General features: G+C 44.5%; 1 protein-coding gene across 2 annotated transcripts in view; it reads right to left on the bottom strand.

The window, feature by feature from the left end:
- Positions 1 to 24509, bottom strand: part of hsf4 (heat shock transcription factor 4) — an 88504-nt gene extending 63995 nt beyond the window's left edge. The window contains exons 1-2 of one of the 2 annotated variants that reach the window (XM_070897870.1): positions 23880 to 24509; positions 9082 to 9190 (exon numbers count right to left, since the gene is read on the bottom strand). In XM_070897870.1, the coding sequence (XP_070753971.1) occupies positions 9082 to 9190; positions 23880 to 23987 (217 nt within the window). In that variant the 5' untranslated portion in view covers positions 23988 to 24509. Of the gene's footprint in view, positions 1 to 9081; positions 9191 to 21224; positions 21317 to 23879 lie in introns of those variants that run through there. The other variant, XM_070897871.1, reaches the window with a different exon arrangement.
- Positions 24510 to 26557: the final 2048 nt, after the last annotated feature.

The following is a 26557-nucleotide window of genomic DNA, read 5'->3' as shown; positions in this document are numbered from 1 at the left end:
ATACAGATCTCCAGTACACACAGTTGTCTGTGTAATGGGCAGACATGTGTCTTTGTGGGGGTGGGGGCATTGTAGAGATGCAGATCACAGAACTAGGAAAGGGCGAGGCCATGGAGGGATTTAAACAATTTAAACACAAGGATGAACATTTTTAATTGGAGGCATTGGAGGACCAACTTAGATCAGCATGGAAAGCTGTGATGGGTGAGCGGGATTTGGTGCAGTGTAGGATAGGGTAAAAGAGGTTTAGATGAATTGAAGTTTGAAGAGCATGGAGGATGGAGGATGGGAGGACGACCAGGAGAGCTTTGGAGTCGTTGGGTCTGGAGCTGACAAGGCATGGTGAGTTTCAGCAGTAGATGGGCTGAGATAGGCAGCTGATAGTCCAAAGGTAGAAGCAGGAGGTTTTTTTAATAATTAGCTTGGAGTCCAAAGCTCTGAAAACATTCTATTCGCTCTAAGAAGTGCTAAAGACCTAAACTAACACAAAACATCACCCAGAAACCAAGAGAAGAATTACATTGTTATGACCACGACATCTTTAGCTCAAGGTGACAGAAACACATCCTTATTTGCACTGAATAGGGCATGAAACACATCCATTGCACAAATAACAAAACCCTGTTTGTAGGAAGAATGTTGTAATTATGTCAAACAAATAACTTAGCTATAAACAAATATGTTATAAACAATATGTAAATGCTTGTAAATGAGCATATCCCCTTAATGCTGTAGTGCATAAACAAAGAATATCATTATTTAGATATATGAAATGTAGAAATATGACAGTCATAATGCTGTCTCACCTTCCTCCACAGACCTCATTAGTCCCAGATAAGGATTCCCGTCATCTACATTTTAATTCCTACCCAAGTACAATGGGATTTTGATCAAATAGTTCTTGAAATTATTTTAGTATCTTTGATATTAAAGAATTAAGGTTTCAGACCTAATTAAACCTTTCTTCATGAGTACCAATGCATCTCCTCAACCATCTCTAGGGCACAGAGAGGTTCACATGATTTGTGATGACAAAGGAAGGCCCCTCAAGCTTGTCAACTGATGATCCCACAATATGGTTGGCTGGTTATTATTTGTGATTGGTCTTATCTCCAGGTGACTATAGACAGAATTACTGACATCAAGCATGTAGAATTACTGCCACATTATGTGGCATTAAGTATCATATGTCGGCCAGACTAGAGATGGTCGGTCCCTGCTTGAGGAACATTAACCAAATTAATTTCCGAGTCATTTTTTTGGTGCTAACCCACATATTACCAGATTTTTACAATTCAAATTTCACAACTTGCTACATTGTATTTGTTATATGTGTAAGCACTCTAGTAATGACTCCATGAGGTGAGGTATTGTACTTGAACTGTTGTGACCTTAGTCCATTTATTGCAGCTCCTGAGTGAGGATACAGTGAGGCGAGCTTCCTTTTATACCTGGTTACCTGCAGTGTGCAGGTGACCCTTGAGTCTCCACCAGTAGCACTCTCTGGTGGTACAGGTATAGTGTATACAGTGTGAGGATACATTCAGTGGTCTAATGTAACTGTACATATATTATATATGCACAACATCACTCCCCCCTAAGTCTTGTGCCACTGGCCTTTGCACTGTGTGCTCTGGCCCTCGACTTGAGTGCCCAAGCCCTTGCACTTTGTCTGTGCTTGGAAATGGCTCTCTCCCTGAAGACCCCCAAGTCCTTATTGCCACAACATTGGGAAATGGTCAGCAGTGGATGGTTAGAGGTTGTAGTGAGGGTTGTGTGGGTTCTGGGTGTGATCCATGTGTGTCCATGGCTACATACATCTATTTCCCCCCCCTATACATAGACCAAGTGTGTGGCTCAACATCTGCGTTGGCGTACATGTACAGAGAATAAAAAGATAGAATTATTTATATCACTGTTTGGGTTCAGTGGTGGAACAAGTACATATTACAGATAAGGTACATACGTGGTATTACAGTCTTGCCCCTGGGGTGCAGGTGCAGGTGGGTGAGAATGCTAGTTCCAGAGTAACCAGATTGTGTCCAGGTTGTCTGATGGCGGCGCTGCACCCCCTGCCAGCTGTGTGGGCTCGGAGTGCTCTCCTGGCTGAGTCTCAGGGCCTTTGCCACTGCCTACTGGTGGGCAGAGCCACAGGAATGTGTGGCCTCCCTGTCCCAGGTCCTGTCAGGAGGGCTGGAGGATGCTGGCCTCTTGCTCCCGGTGCTGGCCAGGGGGGTAGGGCCGATCTGGGGCAGGGTGCCAGTGCTGTGCCTGTGCCGTCCATTGATCGCTGGTCCTGCAGTGGGTATGCTCCCTCCTTGTGTGTGGCCACACTCCCTGGGGCATCACATTAGTCCCGGAGGTGCAAGCTACATAATCGGGTAGCCCGCTGGACCTGGGTGCTTCCCCTTAGGGGAGGTTGCCCTTAGTTTTGTCGGTGTACATGTAGAACCCGGCATCACACATCATTTCATCATTTACATTCATGATACATTGGCTCCGACCGCAATCAGCCGACTCGACATTGTTAGTTGTCTTTACAAATTCACATTTGTCAATTACATCTTCGCATTTGTCAATTACATCTCTTTCCTGTGTCCTATCGGCATCGCTGTACAAGGTTACATTTAGATACTTGCATTTGTTAATTACATCTTTTTCATTAGTATCACCGGCTTCGCTGTACAAAGAGTGGAACTGTCCCTTTAATTGTGCTGGATTGCCGGTCTCCTTTGAGAGGGCCTTGCAATCTTTACCCCAATTTGGTTTGCTGCTCGGCATCACGTGTTGTTCCCCCAACACTGCCCCTTGTGGTCTGGTCGCGGCCATCTTGATTTCAGGTGCTTCACCTCTATGAGGTGGACTGCGGTGATCCTTTTCTCTCCAGGCTGTGCCACGGAAGCCGGGAATTTACTTTCTGTGGCGCTCTTCTTCCTTCGGAGTTCTGCCACTGGAGCCCTGAATGTTATGTCTGGTCGTTTGGGTTGGATCATCTCGCTGTTTGAGTTGTGCAGTCTGTGTCGTCTCCATGCAGTCGAGACAGACATTAGGATCTTTAGGTGCCGTGATGGATCCAAATTTGGGGATGCATAGGACGTCAATCGCCGGGGACTGGAGGCTTTCCCAGTTCCAACAGATTTGGACTTGTTTCATCCATCTTCTTCCCAGCAGCGTTGGACCATCACCAGCAACGACCCACAAAGGTAACTTGTGCATCGCGCCGCCGTAGGACACCTGGACATCCACGCTGCCAATGAGATAGTGTTATTTGTGTAAGTGAGCAGCTTCACCTGGATCGGGAGCATTTTAGGACGTTCGGCGGGATTGTCCCAGAGTTTCTCGAAGGCCGCCTTATTCATCAGCGATTGGCTCACCCCTTTGTCGGCCTCCATCGAGACTGGAACACCGTTGATTCTGACCTCCATTTTCAACGGGGAACTCTCAGTGGAGCAGGTAAACACTCCATACATCTCTTCCTGGGGCTGAGCTGCCTCATAGACTCTCTTCGTCTTCAACTGTGCTGGAGCCCGGGTGATCGGCCAACTCTTCAGTGACTCAGCGAGTAAAATTTCTTCTACACATTCACTGGAGATGGCCTTTAGTGTTACAGCCTTTGCAAGTTTAGTCTTTGTATCGGCACTGGTGGGCCCTGTGATTTCCTCCACAGTGCCAGCATGGGGCTGGCCAGTTGGCCCCATGTGACGGACTCAGGGTTGCGGGACTCGGAGTAGCAGTCTTGCCTCTGAAAGGCGCCATTCGGTTCATGGTACTTGCCGGGTTAGAGTCCTGGGGGTGACTCATCAGCCTCTTGGAATCGCAGGCCGAGATCATGAACGCCTGGCTCACTTTAATTGCCTTCTGCAGGGTGACCGTAGTGTCCGCAGAGAGCAGCTTGTGGAGGAGGCCTTCGTGGCCGATTCCAATAACAAAGATGTCCCTCAGTGCTTCGGTGAGGTGGTCACCAAAATGCAGCCAATCGTCTCAGGTCTGCAGCATATTTTGTGATTTCTTGGCCTTCGGGCCGCCGGTGGGTGTGGAACCGGTGTCTGGCTGTGAGGATGCTCTCTTTAGGTTTCAGCTGTTCCTGTATCATTGTTACGAGCTCCATGTACGTTTTCGTTATCGTCTTCGCTGGAGTTAGCAGGTCCCTGACGAGGCCATAGATGGTGAGCCCATAACTGCTGAGCAGGATAGCTCTGCGCTTATCAGCAGCGAGGTTGGGTCGTCTCCTGCCAGGTCATTTGCAATGAAAAAGTGTTCGAGCCTTTCCACAAAGACATCCCAATCTTTCCCATCAGCGAATTGTTGAAAGTTGCTAAGGTTAGCCATTTTGCGCATGGACATTCGTAATCTTGTCACCAGTTGTATTATGTGTAAGCACTCTAGTAATGACTCCACGAGGTAAGGTATTGTACTTGAAATGTTATGACCTTAGTCCATTTATTGCAGCTCCTGAGTGAGGATACAGTGAAGTGAGCTCCCTTTTATACTTGGTTACATGCAGTGTGCAGGTGACCCTTAGGTCTCCACCAGTAGCGCCCTCTGGTGGTACAGGTATAGTGTCTACAGTGTGAAGATACAGTCAGTGGTCTAATGTAACTGTACATACATTATACATACACAACAGTATTATGAACTCACAAACATTGGGTTGTTGGTCCAGTAGCAGAGCCACTAGGCTACCATACCCACCCTTTGTAGAGCAAATAATGAACTGTTTCCAGGGCCAGGCAACCGATACTGGCAGGTTATTCTGGAGAAGTAAGGAATTTCCAGTAAGAGACTGAGCAGCAACTGGTGTCAGTAATTTTGCCTGTCCTCTGGAATAACCTTTCTCTCTCACCAACCCTCCCCCTCTTCAAAAGCCTTCTACAATTCATCCCTTCAACTGTTTTCACCCATGAATTTCATGTCCTGCTCCTCTCCACTATCTTTTAAAACTCTTTCACATTCTTTTCTGTGAAAAGCACCATGCAACACAAAGTTGTTGTTGAGGTCACCAGCATTAAGAGTCAGAAATCATAACATTCAGTGTCAGAATCAGAATGTTCACGTGGAGAGGAAGGTCACCCAGGAGAAATTAATGCTGCTCGGGTTGGCACAGCAGCTAAAGATTGACCGAAATCAGTTCTCATGGTCATTTGGAAAGGCATGAAGACTTGTTAATCAAAGCTGAAGGCTGGCCAGAAGGCATGGAAAAGAAACCGAAATGGACCTGAAGGAGTAGCTAGCTAGAACTAATAAAAAGCAGATGTGAGGATATGAAGATGGACCAGTAAAGCAGCATACCTGAAAGAGAATTGAAGCTTAATTTGACGTGTGTGGAATTCTCTACCACAGAAAGATGTTGAGGCCAATTCACTAAATATATTCAAAAAGGAATTAGATGTAGTCCTTACTACTAGGGGGATCAAGGGGTATGGCGAGAAAGCAGGAATGGGGTACTGAAGTTGCATGTTCAGCCATGAACTCCTTGAATGGCGGTGCAGGCTCGAAGGACCGAATGGCCTACTCCTGCACCTATTTTCTATGTTTCTATGTTTCGAAGTGTAGTGAGGTGGAAGAGAAAAGTTCGGCCACTAAAGAGTGTAATGATTTGGAAGAGTGAATAACTTTGAAATCTTGACAAACAACTGGAGAACATGAAAAAAGAGGCAGGAAAGGTGCTGCAATCTACCCGTGATTGATTATCTTCAGGTAAAGATGGTCTAGATTCTTGCACCAATTCCTCACATCACCAAACACCATAACCAAGATGCACCTAGTTAGCTGCTTTCTCCTATGAAAACTAAATATACCACGGTCAGCCTATCGTAGTAGTAAATTATTCGGGAAAGCACACCCTGTCCAATTTGTTATAATCAGCCAAATATAACAATATTATAATAACAAGGCTTCACTGAATCTCCAGCATGTTCCAGGGTAGACCCTGACCCTTATCGTTACCAAATGTGGGATAACTTTGGATTTAAAAAAGCAATTTGCGAAGATGTAGAAAGCAGATTATCATTTACTACAGACCACATCCTATGGGCCTGGGCATCTGATACACGGCGCTGAAAAGAACCTCAACATAATCAACACCGTTTCAGCCATCTCCAAGACATACTCAGTCTTAAGGCATCCTAAATCAAAAAATAATTGTTTTATACACAGCACATCCCAAGGCACTGGTAACTTTGTTATACATTGTTCAAATTGTTATCAATATGCTTCTTTATATGCAATAATGGTGTCAGCTGTGGCTCAGTGGGTAGCACACTCACCTCTGAGTCAGAAGGTTGTGAGTTCAAGTCCCATTCTAGAGACCAGAGCACAAAAATCTTGGCTGACACTCCAGTGCAGTGCTAAGGGAGTGCTGCATTGTCGGGGTTGCCGTCTTTTGGATGAGACGTTAAACCAAGAACCCGTCTGCTCTCTCAGGTGGATGTAAAATATCCCATGGCACTATTTCGAAGAAGAGCAGGGGAGTTTATCCTTGGTGTCCTAGCCAATATTTATCCCTCAATCAACATAACAAAAAAAAAGAGATTATCTAGTCATCGTTACACTGCTGTTTGTGGGAGCTTGCTGTGCGCAAATTGGCTGTCGGGTTTCCCACATTACAATAGTGACTATATTCCAAGTACTTCATTGGCTGTAAAGTGCTTTGAGACGTCCGGTGGTCATGAGAGGCGCTATATAAATGCAAGTCTTTCTTTCTTTTTCTTTGTCCCTAAAGTCTAGAGACTTTGGCCGGAAAGCTCCTTGTAACTTTGTTGAATGTACAGCGGAAACCTCATTTATGTGTGTAAACGGAGTTTCCCTCACATCCTGTGATGTTACAGCAGCGGAACGGGAGCACCTCTGAGGAACTTACTGGTTCATGTCAACATTTTAAAACAGGCTAGATAGGAAATTGAAGCAACAACTACAACTTGAATTTATTTAGCGTAGTTAAATGTCCCAAGGCGCTTCACAGGAGTGTTATCAAACAAAATTTGATGCCGAGCCACATAAGAAGATATTAGGAAAGGTGGCCAAAGGCTTGGTCAGAGGTAGATTTTAAGGAGCAACTTAAAAGAGGAGAGAGAGGTGGAGAGGTTTAGAGAGAGAATTCAATGCCTAGGAAAGGAAAGGGGAATAAAGGGATTTAGGAACAGGACAGGGCTCGTGGGATATGGATTACTGCTGGTGTAGAGGATAAACACCATTGCAGACTGGTTGGGCTGAATGGCCTGTTTCTGTGTTGTAATTTCTATGCAATTCTTCCAACCTAAAACCATTGCATTGACATAATACCTGGTAACCGTTATAGAAGAAGGAGAAGAAGACATGTTAGAGTTTAAAAAGGAAAGAGAGATTATATTTTAAAGTAGCACAGTGTGATAGGGTAATTCAGTGAGGCTGTGTTCCCAATGGGTTCTGTGGCCAAAAAGAGCGCAGGTCAGAGACTCGCACTGCAATGTTATACCCGATCTCCTTTTGAATGTGGCTCCCCATTAGTGATGTAGGATGACTTTTTTCAATTTACCTAAAGAAATGATGCTGGATTTTGCGAATCAGACTTTTAAGACAGCTCTTATAAGGATGCTTGTCAAAGTCATGGCGGGGTCAGGGGGTGGTGAGGATAAAGGAATAGGCAGGTGCATGAGATCTCATTAGTTCCAGAACATTGATCAAAAGGTCTCCAACTGGCTTCTCAGTCCCAATTTTGGCTTCAAGATTTCTCCATTATCTTGACCAGCAGTTAAATGAGTTATTTAGTTCATCAGCAATGTTTCTTTCTGGTGATTCATGTACAAGGAAGTTGCCGACACTCTTGTTTCAGTCTTTCACCTTCTTGCTTGATTTGGATCAGAGATTTTCACCTCAAGTTTCATGGGGCAGATCTTCCAATCCAGGTGAAGTTTGATCATGGAAGAAATAGTTGGCCTCAGCCACCTACGAATGAGTGTTTGGGACACCAACTACTAATGATAACCAATGCCCAGTATGCAAACTTAAAATGCAAATTCAGCTATCATAATTAATAAGGAGGGTGATTGGGGTCATGGAAATCATGGCAATTAGTCAACAACTCCATTATCATTGTATTGTGCCTCTTTCTGGCTCTCTGTGTAACTCTCCCTCTGTCTATCTTGTGATTCTCTGTCTCTCTCACCACTCTATCTGTCTCCCTCTGTCACTCTGTGTCCATATACATCTCTCTCTCTGTCTATTATGGAAGTATTAAGCTGCTTCTCTTGCTACTATGACACTTTATTATTCATTCAAAAACTCGCTGTAAAAGCCAACATACCCTTGCTGCAAAAGCCAACATACCCTTGCTGCCACCTCTGCTGCTTCTGAATGCTTTCCTTCCTATCTCCCACTCCCAATGCTGGTATCTCACCCTCCAGACCTGATTCTGACCACTGTATCCTGGGGTACCTGCTGTAAGGGCAAGTTACTGCTATTTTGGTGCTGGCAGCTGCTTTGGCCTGGTTGTTACCAGCAGCATCCATCTTCAAACAACTCAAAACACTGTTTCAAGGGACATCTTTCTTTTCAATGTTTGTTTTTCTAAGCCAGCTACATACGGCACTTACAAACACAAACCTGTTGAAAGAACCTGCACAGAGCATTGTGCTTATCATCTCGGCAACAGTGAGGTTAGTGAAAAGTTAACGGGAATGTGGATGGAGTGTGTATGTGGGGGAAGTGTCTGATTTCCCATCATTTTATTGGTTGTTGCTCCTATGTACAGCAGTATAATTAAGTTGGGAGGTGCATTAAGTAGTGTAGGTGGGATCAAAAAGTTGCAAAGGGATAAATGATAGATTAAGTGAGTGGGAAAACTGTGGGTGATGGAGATCAATGTGAGGAAGTGAGAGGTTATCCATTTTAACCCAAAAAAGATCGATCAGAGTATTTTCAAAATGGTGAGTAGCTAGGAACTGTGGAGGAGCAGCGAGATTTAGGGGTCCAAGTACAGAAATCACTAAAAGCTAGTGGATAGGTAAAAAAATTTATTTAAAAGGCTAATGGAATGTTAACCATTATCTCAGGAAGGATATATTTGCCTGTCTACGAAGCTCAGCAGGTGGCGGTATCACTTACACATGTTTAGCTGCCTCACGAAGCTGGCCATGTTGTTGTGTTTGAAGTATTTGGGCAGCACTTCCTTAGCAAACCTGCCCTGATCAAAGACATGGAAACTGGTCCCACTCTAGAAATAAAATTTAAAAAAAAGAGAAAACACACTTGTCACTTCACTGAATATCTAAATTACAGGGCAGTCAAGAGAAGCAATAAACAAATCCAAGCATAAATCCAAACCATTACTGGTGCACAAAGATTAACGAATCCCTGTGTTTATATTACAGGCACATTCTAATGCTCCATTGGCGGCACTACACTGGACTAAAGTAGGGGACTGAGGGGTCATTTTGAGTCAACCACTGTCAGTGATTATTGGAATTTCGAGTGCTCCCTGCGCACAATTTCCTAATCAATGATCAGCATGTGCCCAAACTGTCCCGTTAGCAGGCGAGGGTCCTCACTGGTAGTGCACACAAGTAACATTACCTCTTGCATAATTAAAGTGCTGATTTGCTAAACACTTAGCCAGTACACCCAACATGAATGGTGGGGGGTGGGGGGGGTGGAGGCGGGGGTAATGAGACGATTCTAAAAGGATACACAAGTCTTTTGGTGTTCCCATTATCAAGCCTCTCCAATTCTGAGTAAGATACAAGATTGGTTGTAATGTCAATTCAGGTTGTGCCTATTTGCAGCAATTAGATCATGTGGCTTTAAAGGGATACATCATCATCAACATAGGCAGTATAATGTGGATAAATGTGAGGTTATCCACTTTGGTGGTAAAAACAGAGAGACAGACTATTATCTGAATGGTGACAGATTAGGAAAAGGGGAGGTGCAAAGAGACCTGGGTGTCGTGGTACATCAGTCATTGAAGGTTGGCATGCAGGTGCAGCAGGCGGTTAAGAAAGCAAATGGCATGTTGGCCTTCATAGCAAGGGGATTTGAGTGCAGGGGCAGGGAGGTGTTGCTACAGTTGTACAGGGCATTGGTGAGGCCACACCTGGAGTATTGTGTACAGTTTTGGTCTCCTAACCTGAGGAAGGACATTCTTGCTATTGAGGGAGTGCAGCGAAGGTTCACCAGACTGATTCCCGGGATGGCGGAACTGACCTATCAAGAAAGACTGGATCAACTGGGCTTGTATTCACTGGAGTTCAGAAGAATGAGAGGGGACCTCATAGAAACATTTAAAATTCTGACGGGGTTAGACAGGTTAGATGCAGGAAGAATGTTCCCAATGTTGGGGAAGTCCAGAACCAGGGGTCACAGTCTAAGGATAAGGGGTAAGCCATTTAGGACCGAGATGCGGAGGAACTTCTTCACCCAGAGAGTGGTGAACCTGTGAAATTCTCTACCACAGAAAGTTGTTGAGGCCAATTCACTAAATATATTCAAAAAGGAGTTAGATGAGGTCCTTACTACTAGGGGGATCAAGGGGTATGGCGAGAAAGCAGGAATGGGGTACTGAAGTTGAATGTTCAGCCATGAACTCATTGAATGGCGGTGCAGGCTAGAAGGGCCGAATGGCCTACTCCTGCACCTATTTTCTATGTTTCTATGTTTCTATGTCCCTCGAAATTGAGGAAGGCTTGCTTCCACTCTAAAATTGAGTTCTTATGGGATTTGCAGGATCACTGCATTTCCCACACATCCTTCCTTAGCAGAATAATCCATTCCATAGTATAGTGCTTTTGTCCTTATAAACAGTGCTTCCTCCGACGTACTGTGATCAGCAGCACAGAAGATCCATTAGTTGTAGTACATAATCGGTCTGTTTTCATATATAATGGAGTTAGACTTGTTTATAGAATGTATACTGACTCTATTATCGAGCATTCCTAACTGCCAGACAGATAGAATATTTGGCACAATGTAAGCTCCATTCATAAGAACATAAGAAGTAGGAGCAGGAGTACGGCCCCTCTAGCCTGCTCCGCCATTCAATAAGATCATGGCTGATCTGATCATGGACTCAGCTCCACTTCCCTGCCCGCTCCCAATAACCCCTTATCATTTAAGAAACTGTCTATTTCTGTCTTAAATTTATTCAATGTCCCAGCTTCCATAGCTCTCTGAGGCAGTGAATTCCACAGATTTACAACTCTCAGAGAAGAAATTTCTCCTCAGTTTTAAATGGGCGGCCCCTTATTCTAAAATGATGCCCTCTAGTTCTGGTCTCCCCCATCAGTAGAAACATCTTATACGTTTCGATAAGATCACCTCTCATTCTTCTCAATTCCAATGAGTAGAGGCCCAACCTACTCAACCTTTCCTCATAAGTCAACTCCCTCATCCCCAGAATCAACTTAGTGAACCTTCTCTGAACTGCCTCCAAAGCAAGTATATCCTTTCGTAAATATGGAAACCAAAACTACACGCAATATTTCAGGTGTGGCCTCACCAATACCCTGTATAGCTGTAACAAGACTTCCCTGCTTTTATACTCCATCCTCTTTGCAATAAAGGCCAAGATTACATTGGCCTTCCTGATCACTTGCTGTACATGCATACTATTCATGAACAAGTACCCCCAGGTCCCGCTGTACTGCAGCAATTTGCAATTTTTCTCCATTTAATTAATAACTTGCTCTTTGATTTTTTTCTGCCAAAGTGCATGACCTCACACTTTCCAACATTATACTCCATCTGCCAATTTTTTGCCCACTCACTTAGCCTGTCTAAGTCCTTTTGCAGATTTTTTTGTGTCCTTCTCACACGTTGCTTTTCCTCCCATCTTTGTATCATCAGCAAACTTGGCTACGTTACACTCAGTCCCTTCTTCCAAGTCGCTAATATAGATTGTAAATAGTTGGCGTCCCAACACTGATCCCTGCGGCACCCCACTAGTTAATGGTTGCCAACCAGAGAGATACCATTTATCCTGACTCTCTGTTTTCTGTTAGTTAGCCAATCCTCTCTCCATGCTAATATATTACCCCCAACCCTGTGAACTTTTATCTTATGCAGTAACCTTTTATGTGGCACCTTGTCAAATGCCTGCTGGAAGTCCAAACACACCACATCCAATGGTTCCCCTTTATCCATTCTGTTCATTACATCCTCAAAGACTTCCCCTTCATAAATCCATGCTGACTCTGCCTGACCAAATTTTGCTTTTCCAAATGTCCTGCTACTACTTCTTTAATAATGGACTCCAACATTTTCCGAACCATAGATGTTAGGCTAACTGGTCTATAGTTTCCTGCTTTTTGTCTGCCTCCTTTTTTAAATAGGAGCGTTACATTTGCAGTTTTCCAATCTGCTGGGACCTCCCCAGAATCCATGGAATTTTGGTAAATTACAACCAATGCATCCACAACCCCTGCCACTACTTCTCTTAAGAACCTAGGATGCAAGCAGTCAGGTCCAGGGGATTTATCCGCCTTTAGTCCCATTATCTTACTGTTCAGAATTGTATATTATGCAATACCTTTGGGGTATATCATATAAGTCAGTCAACATTCTATAAATGAGGATATGTGGGAAAGGCCACAAGGTCTAGTTGCTGTCAGTAGACACATCCTGCAGTCTATCAGAAGCTAATTTCTGTTGTTGAAGAAGTTTCCCTATAGATTGGCAGCTGCGCAATCTGATATATAATATATATATATACACAAAATTAATATAGACGGTATACATTACGGGCCCGAAATTCATCGACCGCCCGCTTAGCGCCCAAAAATGCAAGTTTAGTGAAAAAACACCTACATACCGCTGACAGAAAATTCATCAGTGACATACCACGGAGCGGTATGCACACCGCCCGCCCATGCAGACCGCGACATAATGCCCAAAAGTGCAAGCTTCATGACATACCACCGGAAATGCATACCGTCCTGGAGAAGGTTCTCTTAAGTGGATCTTAAGTGGGTGGTATGTAGACAGAGCTGACAGGTTTGTTTGATATTACACAGATCTTTATAGTTCTCCACAGTTTGATGTATTTTTAAATGGATTGTAATATTTTCCAGTTAGGCACTAATATAAATGGTCTAATAAAGCCTTATTTACTCCTTTATTAATGAACTATAATAAAAATGTTATTAGTCTCTCCCGCCCCCCCAGCCTCTCCCACTCACCTCCAGTATCTCTCTCACCCACCTCCAGTCTCTCTCTCACCCATCCCCCGTCTCTCTCTCTCTCTCACCCATCCCCCGTCTCTCTCTCTCTCTCACCCATCCCCCGTCTCTCTCTCTCTCTCACCACCCCCAGTCTCTCTCTCAACCCCCCCGTCTCTCTCTCTCACCCATCCCCCGTCTCTCTCTCTCACCCATCCCCCGTCTCTCTCTCTCTCACCCATCCCCGTCTCTCTCTCTCTCACCCATCCCCGTCTCTCTCTCTCTCACCCATCCCCCGTCTCTCTCTCAACCATCCCCCGTCTCTCTCTCTCACCCATCCCCCGTCTCTCTCTCTCACCCATCCCCCGTCTCTCTCTCTCTCACCCATCCCCGTCTCTCTCTCTCTCTCACCCATCCCCCGTCTCTCTCACCACTCCCAGTCTCTCTCTCTCTCTCTCTCACCGCCCCCCCCCCCCGTCTCTCTCTCTCTCTCTCTCTCTCTCACCACCCCCCCCAGTCTCTCTCTCCAACCCCCAGTCTCTCTCTCACCCATCCCCAGTCTCTCTCACCTCCACTACACCCCCTTGCCCCCCCACCCCACCCCACCCCAGCGCTCTCAGACCGGCAGTCTCTGGCCTCTTGTCGGTGCCCCTCGGAGGGTGGAGCTTGAGCGCCGCATGCACGTGTGCACAACTCGGGAACCGAAGATTCCTGAGTCGAAAAGCCTCCTCCTCACACCGCTGGCTGCACTCCGATCCTGCCCGCTGCACTCTGCTCGGCTTATCGCTGAAAAAAGTGGGAAGAAATTCCCGCCCAAACGGCCCCAGCGATACTGGGCGGTAAAAAATGAAAACCGCCCGAGAACTGCCTTAAAATGGGTGGACCATATGTTTCACCAATTTCGGCCCCTACGTTATATACTACCATTACATAATAAAGTAATATGTAAATAATTGCCAATGTTGATTGTGTCGTAGTAACTGTGCAATGACAGTCAGTAAATATTATGCAAATAATTCTAAATTATAGAAAAAATTATATCAAATAATCATTGTATGTAGATATGATATTTAGACAAGGTGATGAAATAATCTGGGTGTATAAAACATTCTTACAAGTGGTTTAGTGGGTAAATTTACCATTCAGTACTAAGCCAGACAGAGTACAAAGTTTCCTGGTTTGATCCCTGATCTGTGTTGTTAACTGATATCAGCTGTAGTATTAGGTTGGGGCACTAACCTAGGTCTTAGTATCCACAGCTCTGGGAAGGGGAAAAAAATCCCAGACAGGGTTCTCAGTCCTGACCATTATCCAGTGGTCCCATGTTACAAAGTGCATGAGTCTGGATGCCCAGGTTTAGTTTATGATGGTACCCCCCACAGTCAAATATCTGCCAACACTCACTCATGCATATTGACCTCTCACATAAGGTGCTGCAGGTCCCCAGCACAAGTTACTGCCTTCAGGAGAGCAGGAAAGAAATAATGGGGGCGGGGCAAGAAAGGCCCTCACTAAACACAACTGTATGGACACAGCACATGCTGCCATCTTGTGATACTGATACACGTGAAATTCAACTACATTCATTCTTTGCTTCCACCCTCAGCCCCCTATTTTCACCCCATCTCTCCTTAAAGTGGTGACGCTCGCTTCAGTACAGCTCCAGCTCTTCAGAACCTCACTCAAATTGCCACTGTGAGCCGAGGCAGTCAGTATTTCCTTCTCAGGGGGCATCACAGTTGAGCACGATGCTGTATTCACTGTTAAGTCAATAAATCTAGTGATTTGTGGGCTGGCATCAGAAACAAAATAACCATGAAAGTTGCCGGATTGTCGTAAAAGCACAAATAGTTCACTAATGTCCTTCAGGGAAGGGAACCTGCTACCCTCCATCTGGTCTGGCAACACATGACTCCAGCTCACATTATGTGGTTGGCTCTTAATGTATTCAGAACAATTAGCGATAGGAAATATATAGCGTTACACCCAGCTCCCAAAACCACATTTTAAAATATTTTTCATTTATGAAGTGCTTTTAGTATAAAGAAGTGTCTGAGACTGCTTCACAGATAGGCAAAAGGAAACAGATGTTAAACAAGAAAAAGAGAGATTAGCAGGCATAACTGAAATGTTGGTTGGAGATAGGTTTTGAGGTTTTAAAGGTGGAAAGGTTCAGGCAGGCAGTTGCAGGGAATAAGTCCAAGGCGGCTGATGTGCTGCCACGAATGGGGGTGTGGGGTTGGAGGGGAGAGAGATGGGAGCTGGGTAAGGATCATTAGCTGAGGCATTGGACAGAGCTACTGTTCATTCAGCAAGGCAAGAGTTATTGTCTGCATAAATGTAAAGATTCTGTTTGTTCAGCAGGGCTGGGGTTGTTTACTATGTAACTTAGAGTTGGGATAATCACTACATAACTATAGAGTTCTTGTTTAATCAGAAGGGTAAGAGTAACTTATCTAACTATACAGAGCTGCTGTTTATTTGGCAGGGTTAGAGTGCTCACTGTGTTTAATGTGGGGTTAGTCAGCAAATGTGGGGCCATAAAAGGAGAGGAGGTGTGGCGGCCCAGGAGCAACGTGGAGGTCACCTCAGGGAGCAGCACTAGCTGGTGCAGGAGGGAGACAACTTGGAGAAGGGCGACTGGATTGGACATCACCAAAATCCAGGTCGCTGATTGGAGTGTGGGCAGATACAGCAGGAGAGGTGACAAACAGCAGAGGGGCAGCGAGGTCGGGGTGAAGGAGTGGCGAGAGATTGTAGAGCAACGTGATCGGGGCCTAAAAGAGTCGAGGGCCCAGCACGCAGCACGGGCCAGCCCACACTGCAATATGTGTGTGCACTAGGTCCGTGTAGCAGTGTAGGTCCTAGTCGTCTTGGTTAATCCTTGCCACTGGAACAAGACCTAGCTCTGTCAAGCCCGTGTGGTGGCTGGTGTGCAACGGCCACCACACATTAAAAAAATCCAAGCACAGGCATCTTCCACCCTTCAACATGTAGTTCGGGACCTGGAATGTCAGGTCCTTCATTGAAACACCTGTGAACTCATCCTTTTTTGGTATGGGAGCAAGTTATCCTCGATACAAGGGACCGCCTAAGAGTCAGCAAATTATGGTAAATCTCTCAGGCCAAGCTGCAAGGGAGCAATTCCCCCACCTCCGCCCCTCAAGATGTCATGGTTCTTTCACTTCAGTGGAGATCATGATTATAGTAAATGATTTGTCACAGTGCAACATCCTGCAGCAAATATGATGGATTTTCGTCCCAGCCTTGGTTCAGCAGTCGCACTCTCACCTCTGAGTCAGAAGGTTGTGGGTTCAAGTCCCATGCCAGAGAGTTAAGCACACAATAAGAGGCCGACACTGCAGTGTAGTGCTGAGGAAGTGCTGCACTGTCGGAGGTTACATCTTTCGGATGAGACTTTAAACCGAGGCCCCGGCTATCTTCTCAGATGGACGTAAAAGATCCCATGACACAATTCAAACAAGAGCTGGGGAATTCTTCCCGGTATCCTAGCCAACATTTATCCCTCAACCAACATTAAAATAAAAACAGATGATCAGGTTGTTTAGCTCATGGTTGTTTGTGGGATCTTGCTGTATGTAAATTGGCTGCCACGTTTCCTGCATTACAACAGGGACTACACTTCAAAAGTACTTCATTGGCTGTAAAGTGCTTTAAGATGACCTGAGGGCATGAAAGGCACTATAGAAACAGAAGTTTGTCTTTCTGTCTGGATTTCCTAGTCAGCCCCTCCCCTCCCCGCAGTGCTTTAAAGTGCCGTCATTCTGAAAGGCATTTCCAGCTGATTTCTTTAACAAGCACTTAGCTCACCAGCACGGTTTAAAATTACAGTCTGAATGAAAGTGCTGATGTGTGGAACACAAGGGAGTGCACTGTAAAAGCAGCCATTACCATAATTGGCTGATCCAAAACACTCAGTACAGGGCTCCACTGCACCTTGCTTACTACCGCTTTAATTCAGACTCCAACTGTAAGTGTCACTGAGCTAAGTGCTTGCCAATTGTATTATTAGCTGCCCATTTCAAAAGTTTCTTCACTTTTAGATAGGTGGAAGACTAATTTAGCGACATGGTTTAAAGTTTTAACATGTCATCGAGATTTTAAAAAACTCACCTAGACAGCACAAAACGTATCCAGCACACCTGCCCGAGATTTTGACACTTTTTCCGTGCTCAATCACAATGTAGGACTGGTCCGTATTTAGTTCAATGGATTTGCCTCTAATCACACAAAACTCTTCCCGATACTGTGCAACTGAAGTTGGTACTATAAGTGTAGAGTAACTAACTGTTTCTTGGACTGAATCACTGGAATCCTTGCCAGCAACAGAGTGCAATTTTTGTCCTGCTTTATAAATGATTGGAAGTGTTACTGTGAAGCTTTACTGACTGCTTGGATAATCACTCTATGGGGATCCTGGAACTGCAGAGAAAAATCAAGTCAATGAAATGATTTTCTTTTTGTTTCAAAGGTAAAATATTTTCAGACTGGTTAAGCCAGGGTTTGGACATCAAATGGCTGATTTTTAAATGTGGTTTACAGCTCTTTTATTGAGGATGAAATTCTGACAGGAAACAATTCCTTATTATAATAACCTTCAGCCATTTCCAATCCTAAAAAAATTACCTTTCAATATATTTCCCTTCCAATGGTTAATCCCACTGAAGATGTCATGGGTTAAATCTCAGTCACACGCCTCACAATGTATAACTCATTGTTCACAGTGAAAACAGGAAAACACCATAATTAACATTGAACTTATTAAAGGCAATTTTTTAAATATAAGGGGCCCACTAGTTGGCATAGTTTTATGTTTTACTTTGAAACAAACTATAATCCATTCCTCACCTTTACAGATTATTGTTCCATAATCACAGGAGCTGAACCCACAGTAATTCGCCACTACATTGTTTGACACTTTGAGAATGTTGTGCGCTCAAGTCAGTGCTGGGAATGGGGCACTTTACCACTTTTGGGCCAATATTGGCATTTTAAATTCAAAGGCCAAGTATTACTTTGATGCAAAGCTCCCATTGCCCTGTCCCATCAGGCAGACAGTTCACATAGCTGTATTTTATCTCAGAAGCTCAATGGTGCTCACTAGACAATCAGGCTTTGTTTCATGGTGTGTCCAGTGATCAGCCTCCCTTGCTTATATTACAACCGTTTAACTGTGTGAGGATAGACTGAACTGTAAAATGAAGGCAGATGTTTTATACTTCGATCAGTGTGTGTGTCGGGGACTGAATTAGAGAATGAACGTCTATGATTTTACTACAGGTACCCTAGACTCAGAGATCAAACCGCCTCAGGAAACTCAATCATTTGCAAAGAAGGAACTATGTTTTATGAATGGATTATTTCGCGATGTGAAAGCAGCACATGCTCCTCTGAGTTTTCAGGAGTCGTGAAATGTTGCACAACGAGTTAAAAATGTGCATGCGTGTCATAAGAACATAAACAGGAGCAGGAATAGGCCATATGGCCCCTCGAGTCTGGCTGATCATCGACCTCAACTCCATTTTCCCACCCGATCTCCATATCCCTTGATTCCCCTAGAGTACAAAAATCTATCTATCTCAGCCTTGAATGTACTCAGAGACTCAGCATCCACAGCCCTCTGGGGCAGAGAATTCCAAAGATTCGCAACCCTGTGTGTGAAGAAATTCCTCCTCACCTCTTATCCTGAGACTGTGCCCCCGAGTTCTAGACACTCCAGCTAGGGGAAACAATCTCTCAGCATCTACCCTGTCAATCCCCTTCAGAATCTTGTGTTTCAATGAGATCACCTCTCATTCTTCTAAACTCCAGAGGGTATAGGCCCATTCTACACAATCTCTCATCATAGGACACCCTCTCATCCCAGGAATCAATCTAGTAAACCTTTGTTGCACCACCTCCAAGACAAGTATTGCCCACTCATTTAGTCTATCTATATCCCTTTGCAGACTCTTTGTGTTCTCCTCACAGCTTACTATCTCACCTAACTTTGTATTGTCAGCAAACATGGATACACTACACTCGGCCCCTTCATCTAGGTCATTAATATAGATCAACAGATCCACTATAACTCTTTTTCTTAAAAAAAGAAATATTCTTTTCTGCCCCAGTTTTCTCTCCCCTCTCCCGAAGGTGCTGACACTTGTAGGGGTGCAGTTCCATCAGACCTCCAGCACGACTATTTGCATTTATATAGTAACTTATCACATTGAAATGTCTCAAAGTAATTCACACAAAGAATTACACTTTGAAGTTATATCTGTTACGTAGGCAAATACAGCAACTATCTTGCATCACCAACGTCTCACGGCCACAAAGCGAATGATCGGTTATTCTGTTTTTAGGTAGTATGGGTTGAGCCAAGAAAGTTGGGTGGACCACCATGAAAACTAGCTGCTCTTTTTTATGTAAAAAGGTGCCGTACAGCCCATCTGAACAGACAAATGGGACTTTAGTTTAAGGTCTCTTTTGGAGGAAGGGACTTCTGGCAATGTAGCCCTTTCTCAGTACTGTGATAGAATGCCAGCCCAGGTGGTGGACTGATCAGAATTGTAAAAGCCTATGGTATCCAAGGGAAAGTGGCAAATTAGATCCAAAATTGGCTCAGTGGCAGGAAGCAAAGGGTATTAGTCAATGGGTGTTTTTGTGACTGAAAGGCTGTTTCCATTAGGGTTCCGTGGTACTCGATCCCTTGTTTTTTGTGGTATATAATCAATGATTTAGATCAATGTAGGAGATATGATTAAGAATGTTTGCAGATGATACAAAAATTGGCTGTGTGGTTGATAGTGAGGAGGAAAGCTGTAGACTGCAGGAAGATATCAATGGACTGGTCAGGTGGGCAGAACAGTGGCAAATGGAATTCAATCCGGAGAAGTGTGAGGTAATGCATTTGGGGAGGGCTAACAAGGCAAGGGAATACATACTAGATGGTAGGATACTGAGAAGTATAGAAGTGTAGAGGAATAGAGGGACCTTGGAGCGTATGTCCAGATTCCTGAAGGTAGCAGGGCAGGCTGATAAGTGGTTATGAAGACATATGGAATGCTTTCCTTTAATAGCTAAGGCATAGAATATAAGAGCAGGGAGGTTATGCTTGAACTGTATAAAACACTAGTTAAGCCACAGCTAGAATACTGCATACAGTCCTGGTCACCACACTACAGAAAATATGTGATTGCACGAGAGAGGGTACAGGGGAGATTTACGAGGATGTTGCCAGGACTGGAGAATTTTAGCTATGAGGAAAGATTGGATATTTTCTTTGGAATAAAAGACTGAGGGGAGACTTAATTGAGGTGTTGAAATTATGAGCGGCCTGGATAGAGTGGATAGGAAGGACCTATTTCCCTTCGCAGAAGGGTCAATAACCAGGGGGCATAGATTTAAAGTAATTGGTAGAAGAATTAGATGGGAGTTGAGAAGTTTTTCACCTGGGGGTGGTGGGGGTCTGGAACTCACTGCGTGAAAGGGTGGTAGGGACAGAAATTCCTCAACGCATTTAAAAATTACTTGGATGTGCACTTGAAGTGCCGTAACCTACAAAGCTATGGACCAAGAGCTGGAAAGTGGGATCAGGCTGCTTAGATCCTTTTCGGCCGGCATAGACATGATGGGCCGAATGGCTTCCTTCTGTGTGATAAATTTCTATGATTCGATCAGCCCCATCAGGATTTTATGTTTCTTTAAATCTTCTTTGCAGCATTTTAAAAAATCTATTTGGGTTCATGCAATCTGTTGTTACAGTTAAAAATCCCTGATGATGGGAAGATTAAGACAAACCAAAATAAAGATAAAGAAAAAGACTGAGAAATACTGACGGAAATAAGAAATGAGTAAAACAGGCATATAGAGGATGTAAAATTGACAGAAATAGTTGAGAAGAGATACAGAGGCAACAGTGAAAGTATGCAAGCGGCATAGAGAAAGAGGGAGGTTTGAATAGTGAAACACAAAGAATTAGAGAATGCAGGAGAGGTAGGAAAACCCATTTTTTTTAGAATTACTGTCCATGAGCAATAGCACACAAGATTAATTAGTTCAAACGAAAAATGTCTAACTCATCAGTTTGCTCACATTGTCGATCATCCACCGCTTGCTTTTGTAACTAACAAGTCGTAATGTAACATTAGAAAAGTTACATGTATTTACTGTCTAATCACACAAACATTTCAAAGCGCTTCATACAATTAATGTTTCTTGGAGTGCAGTGACTCGTTATGGAGACAAACCAATACTGCCAAACACTTTCGTTCTTGGAAAAACTGTAAATTTGTTTCTCAGCCTCCCACGTCGAGAACAGGCTTCTGATTGGTTGCAAAGTACCTCCTGTGACCAGTAGTTCAACCAATTACATTCTCCAAGCATGAAAATGAACACAATTACATCACAGACCTGACCTATTCTCGCTACTGCTGGGTATTCTGTGGCGAGTGACTCACTGCCTGACTCTCCAAAGCCTCTCCACCACCCACAAGGCACAAGTCAGGAGTGTACTGGTATACTCCCCACTTGCCTGGGTGGACGCATTTGAAATAACATTCAAGCAGCTCAACACCATCCAGGACAAAGCAGTCTGATTGATTGGCAGCCCATCCACTAGGTTAAACATCGACATTCTCCACCACCTCAAGGCTGCAGTGTGTTCTATTTACAGGATGCACTGCAGCATGTCACCAAGGTTTCTTCGGCAGCACTTCCTAAACCCATGACCTCCACCACCAACAAGGGCAACAGATGCATGAAATAACCATCACCTCCAAGTTCCACACCGTCTTGACATGGATATATATCGATCGCTGTTTCTTCACTGTCACGAAGTCAAAATCCTGGAACTCCCTAACTAACAGCATTGGGGGCGAGAGAGAGTCAGAGATGGTGACAGAAAGGGGGTGAGGTAGGGGGGATGAGAGAAGGGGTGAGAGAGAGGGTACGAGAGAGAGAATGAAAGATTGAATTCATGCCTGAATGAAGGAAGGACTGAATCAAGTCACCAATGTGGCGAAGGAATACCTTCTCCACACCTAGTTGACTTTCTCAAGGGCAACTAGGGATGGGCAACTACTGCTAACCTTGCCAGTGATGACTACATCCTACGAATTAATTAAAAAAAGGATACAAAGCCCTAACAACCGAGGCTGTAATAGCGAGAGGAAAGCTGTTCTCCTGCTATAGTGGTGCATCTGTTTCAGTCTTCCTCTTTCATTTTTATAGTTTGTGATCTGCTTCAATCTGGGCACTTTTTCTTTTTGAAGGTTTATTTTCTACCTGCACCTATTGCCTGAGGCAGAGAATCTCTCTCATCATCCCTGTGTATCCAAGCATCACTATCTTTTGGGTCAAGCTCTACAGCTCCAGTCAGTCAGTACCAGAGGAGTGAGCTGAGTCAGGCACGAGTCTGTGGTGAGGAGCAGGTGTGCCACCCTGGGATTGCTGCAGCAGTTGAGACCAGGACTAGAGCTGTGGGAACTAGAACCAGAAACATGGAAGAGTGGAGAGCACCCAGTGCTGTCACCACGCTGAGAGTCAGGGAGCGTGTGGGAGAGCACCGAAATGCTAAAGGCTCAAAAGGAAGAACAAACTTACATTTATATAGCACTTTTCGCATCGTCAGGGCGTCCCAAGCGCTTCTCAGCCAATTAAGTACTTTTGAAGTGTAGGCACTGTTGTAATGTAGGAAAACTATTGTCAACAAAGGCAGGGAGAGAATCATCTGCTGCCTTTGGCCTGCTGTGTGTGGGTGCGTTCTTCATGCCAGGCTGTAGGTTATCGGACTAGGCCCTGGTGCTGGGAGTGTACTTGGGGTTAAGGTTACCTATTTAAGATGAGGTGGGCAGAAATTGGGGCAATTAGAACGAAGGATGAGGATATTTGTGGGAAGGATTGCGATTTTTTTACTTGCTCGATTTCGTTGGTTAATTATGTGGCGTGGTTTGTTTTAGGGTAGACAGTGAGCTGAGTGAGACACTGTCACAGGGCCATATGCCACAGGATTTCCGGGGCAAGGGTGCGATTGGTGATTTTTGTGACTGAATCAGATATGACTATATTATGGTTCCTGGGATCTGGTTGATCCCTACTGACATGATTTGGGGAATCTATTGGTTCCTTGTTCTTGGATCCAATTGGTTAAAGGGACGGGTTGGAAGGAGAATGGTTGCTAGTTGTGTTTGATTGGTGAAAAGGATAAAGCTTTGCCACAACACCATCAGCACAAGGGCACGGCATTTGTTGCTCAAAATGACTGGTACATTGTACACTGCGTTGTAACATTGACTCGTCAACCCAGACTCGCACACGGCGCGGCTGCCCCGGGAACTAAAAAATAGACTTAGTCCAACAAAATATAACGCCGACCAGAGACCTGAAAGCCAAAAGGGATCGCGGATTTATCGCATTTTTACCCATATTAAAAATTCTCAACAACTTGAGCAGGAAAAATAAAATAATTCGCCTCTTGAACGTAGGCTGCGGTAAACTGGGCTACTTTCAACAATAAAGATTTTAAATTAGAGGTGGGTGGAACTTTCAATAACTGATTTTAAATCGACCCTGCGGGCTGGTCTGTTTAAGTAACTGCCCGTGGTTGGGATCGATCGCCTCCCCGGTCAGATAGATGTGCTGGTGTTATATTGGGATCCCGGGTCGGTCCAACACACTCGCTATTCTGAGCAAAAAGACTCCCGCCCTCTCTCTCCCTAATCCACACGTTCTCGGGTCCCAGAGACTCACCGCACTCCAGCAGATCAGATCGTTGGTCTCGGGATCTTCCACCAAAGTCCACAGCTTGGTGAGGAAGGCGGGCACGTTACTGCTGTATCCATCCATGACCCAATACATAGACTGCAACTAGATGGGTTCATCACCAACTCTCAGCTGGCTCCAAAACTGTCCCAGTGCATCAGCATCTGACACTGACCACGGCACCAGCAGTACATCATCTGACACTGACCTCCAGCATAATACCATCTAACACTGATCCCAAATACAATGCCACCTGACACTGACCCATTACACACCACCTGACCCCAGTATGACAACAGCAAGCCATCATCCCCTCGCTTGCACAGTCACTCGGCCAGAACAATGGCCAATGTTCACGCCCAAAACACTGCACAGAATGATGGGCCCACAAAGAATTGCAAGCAAATGCTGCGTTTCAGCTTCATCCAACCAACTGTGGGATCACAACAATAGACTGAGCAGAGGACAAATACAGTGGGTTTCGGCCAACGTTACCGTATTTCTGCTAAAATCACCAACACATGGAAACAATGATGAATTTTAAAAGCTCCCCTCAAACACGTTTTGGGGAAACCAGTTGAATGACTTTTCCCTCTAACTTCTTGTAACAGATTAACCTGGCCGCATGGGAACTCCTCTTACATTCAAAATTTCCAAACAGCTAATTCTATTTTTGTATTTTAACTATTTAATTGGATATGTTATTTAAACTATCCAAAGAGGCAGCCACATGTTCACAAAGTGAAACCCAATGGGAGCAGGTGAAATAGATTCTGCTTCAAACATCCATTCCATGGAAAAACCCTTCACTAAGGTACACAACATCTTTAACGCCGAAAGTCAGCATTCAGCACGCCAGATTACACCAATCCAGGCTGTGCGAGCCTTGATCTGCTTCATCTGGGCATGGGGAGTGCAGAGCGCAGCAGTTATAGTTAGGCCAGCCATTTGCCCGCTCTGATCCCGCTGCCTTCCCACCATATCCCAATCTTAACTTGCCCTTCTGAACGGGTGAGCGGGACACCCGCAGCAGTGGAGTCCCTCTTTAAATATGCATGATGGGGACCCCTACAGCAAGAGCGTCCCCGAATTCCTGCTCCTACAAACCAGTCAGGTAGTGGATCTGGCGGAGACTCTACAACCCTGGACTCCCTGCGTTCGCCAGCAGCTTCAGGACTCACACACCTGCCCACCCCACCCCTCCAAAAGTACAACCTGCAAAATCCACTGCAGAAACTCTCCAAGCTTTCTTGGACAACACCCTCCTGATCACCACCACCAAGGACACGGGCAGTAAGATAATGGGTACACCTTAAGTTCCCCTCCAAGTCACACGCTATCCCGACTTGGGACATATGTTGCAGCTCCTTCATAGTCATTGGGTCAAAATCCTGGAGTTTCCTACCTAACACCATCATGGGAGGATCATCAGCACAAGGTCTGTAGCGGTTCAAGAGGACCCACCACTGCCTTCTCAGGGCAACTAGGGATGGCAGTAAATTGCCAGCATTACCCACAACCCAGGAAAACATTTTTTTTTCATTCAAATTCCCGGGCTATAAATGACAATGACAAAGCACCGGAACTAATCTCCATGTTTTAGGAGATGATGAGGTCCCCTTGGAACACTTTCCATAATGTTTGGTATGTACTGCACCAGGAGGAATATTACTGCACGAGTTGGACTGAGGCAGAACATTACTGGTCGGGATGGCTGTCTGAACCTCTCTGAACTTTTATTGATAAGGACACAAATAAATGAAGAATATTAAAAAGACCACTTGGCCCATCACAGTGATAGTATTGGTGGATAAAACTTAAAAAAAACTTAAGAAACATTGTGTAATCCTGTATATCCCTCTTATTCCATTCAATAACTCACGTCTTCCTGAAATGCAGACAATCACATTTGGCCAATCTTGTGAACGAAAAGCATAAATATTACAAAATGTGAAAGACTATCGAATCCTCATGGGGTTAACGCCTGTGTGGACTGGGTTGGCAGTGTGCACGACATCATTGCTTTGAATAGCCAGCTCAGCAAAGCAAATTCTCTCTTGTGCAGTTTTCCTGCTTAAAGCTGGGATCCCCATCAACGAATAGCAGCATAAATACAAACTTCACGATTCATCCCAATAAAGTTTGTTTCAGTGTGGAGATGTTAATTCACCCAGCAGACACGACAACCAGTAAACGGGACACTACAACCACTGGAGTAAGTGCTCTACCTAATACAACAGAAGCTACAACTGTAGGAGGAAATTTTTCAATGTTCTTCTGAATGTTTTTATTCTAGTTTTATTCAAACTGAAGTATATTCGTAACTCGAGATATGTGGAGCATCTTCACAACCTTTAGTGACTGTAAAAGAAAAGTTATAATGATTCTGCCCTTATATAATGCAGCCTTGAGATTAAAATGTGCAATAGCTTAATCAATTGGGCTGCCAAAACAAAAAACTCAAATTTACACTCCGATTGGACCAATCCAAAATTTATGCTGCAACTAAAATAGCAATTCAGCACAGTTCAGCAAGGGATCTTTGCATAATAGGCACCAGGAATGTGACACATACCAAAACCTAAATGACTGGAAACTTAAGAAATGAGTGTCTTAAAAATTTTTTTGTAAATAAATATACTATACAAAAGTGTTGTATCCAGTAA

This window comes from Pristiophorus japonicus, chromosome 13 (genome assembly GCF_044704955.1).
Source record: "Pristiophorus japonicus isolate sPriJap1 chromosome 13, sPriJap1.hap1, whole genome shotgun sequence".
In the NCBI taxonomy this organism is placed as follows: Eukaryota; Metazoa; Chordata; class Chondrichthyes; family Pristiophoridae; genus Pristiophorus; species Pristiophorus japonicus.
Note: the sequence above shows the minus strand (reverse complement) of the source record. Positions and strands in the feature narration are given on the sequence as shown.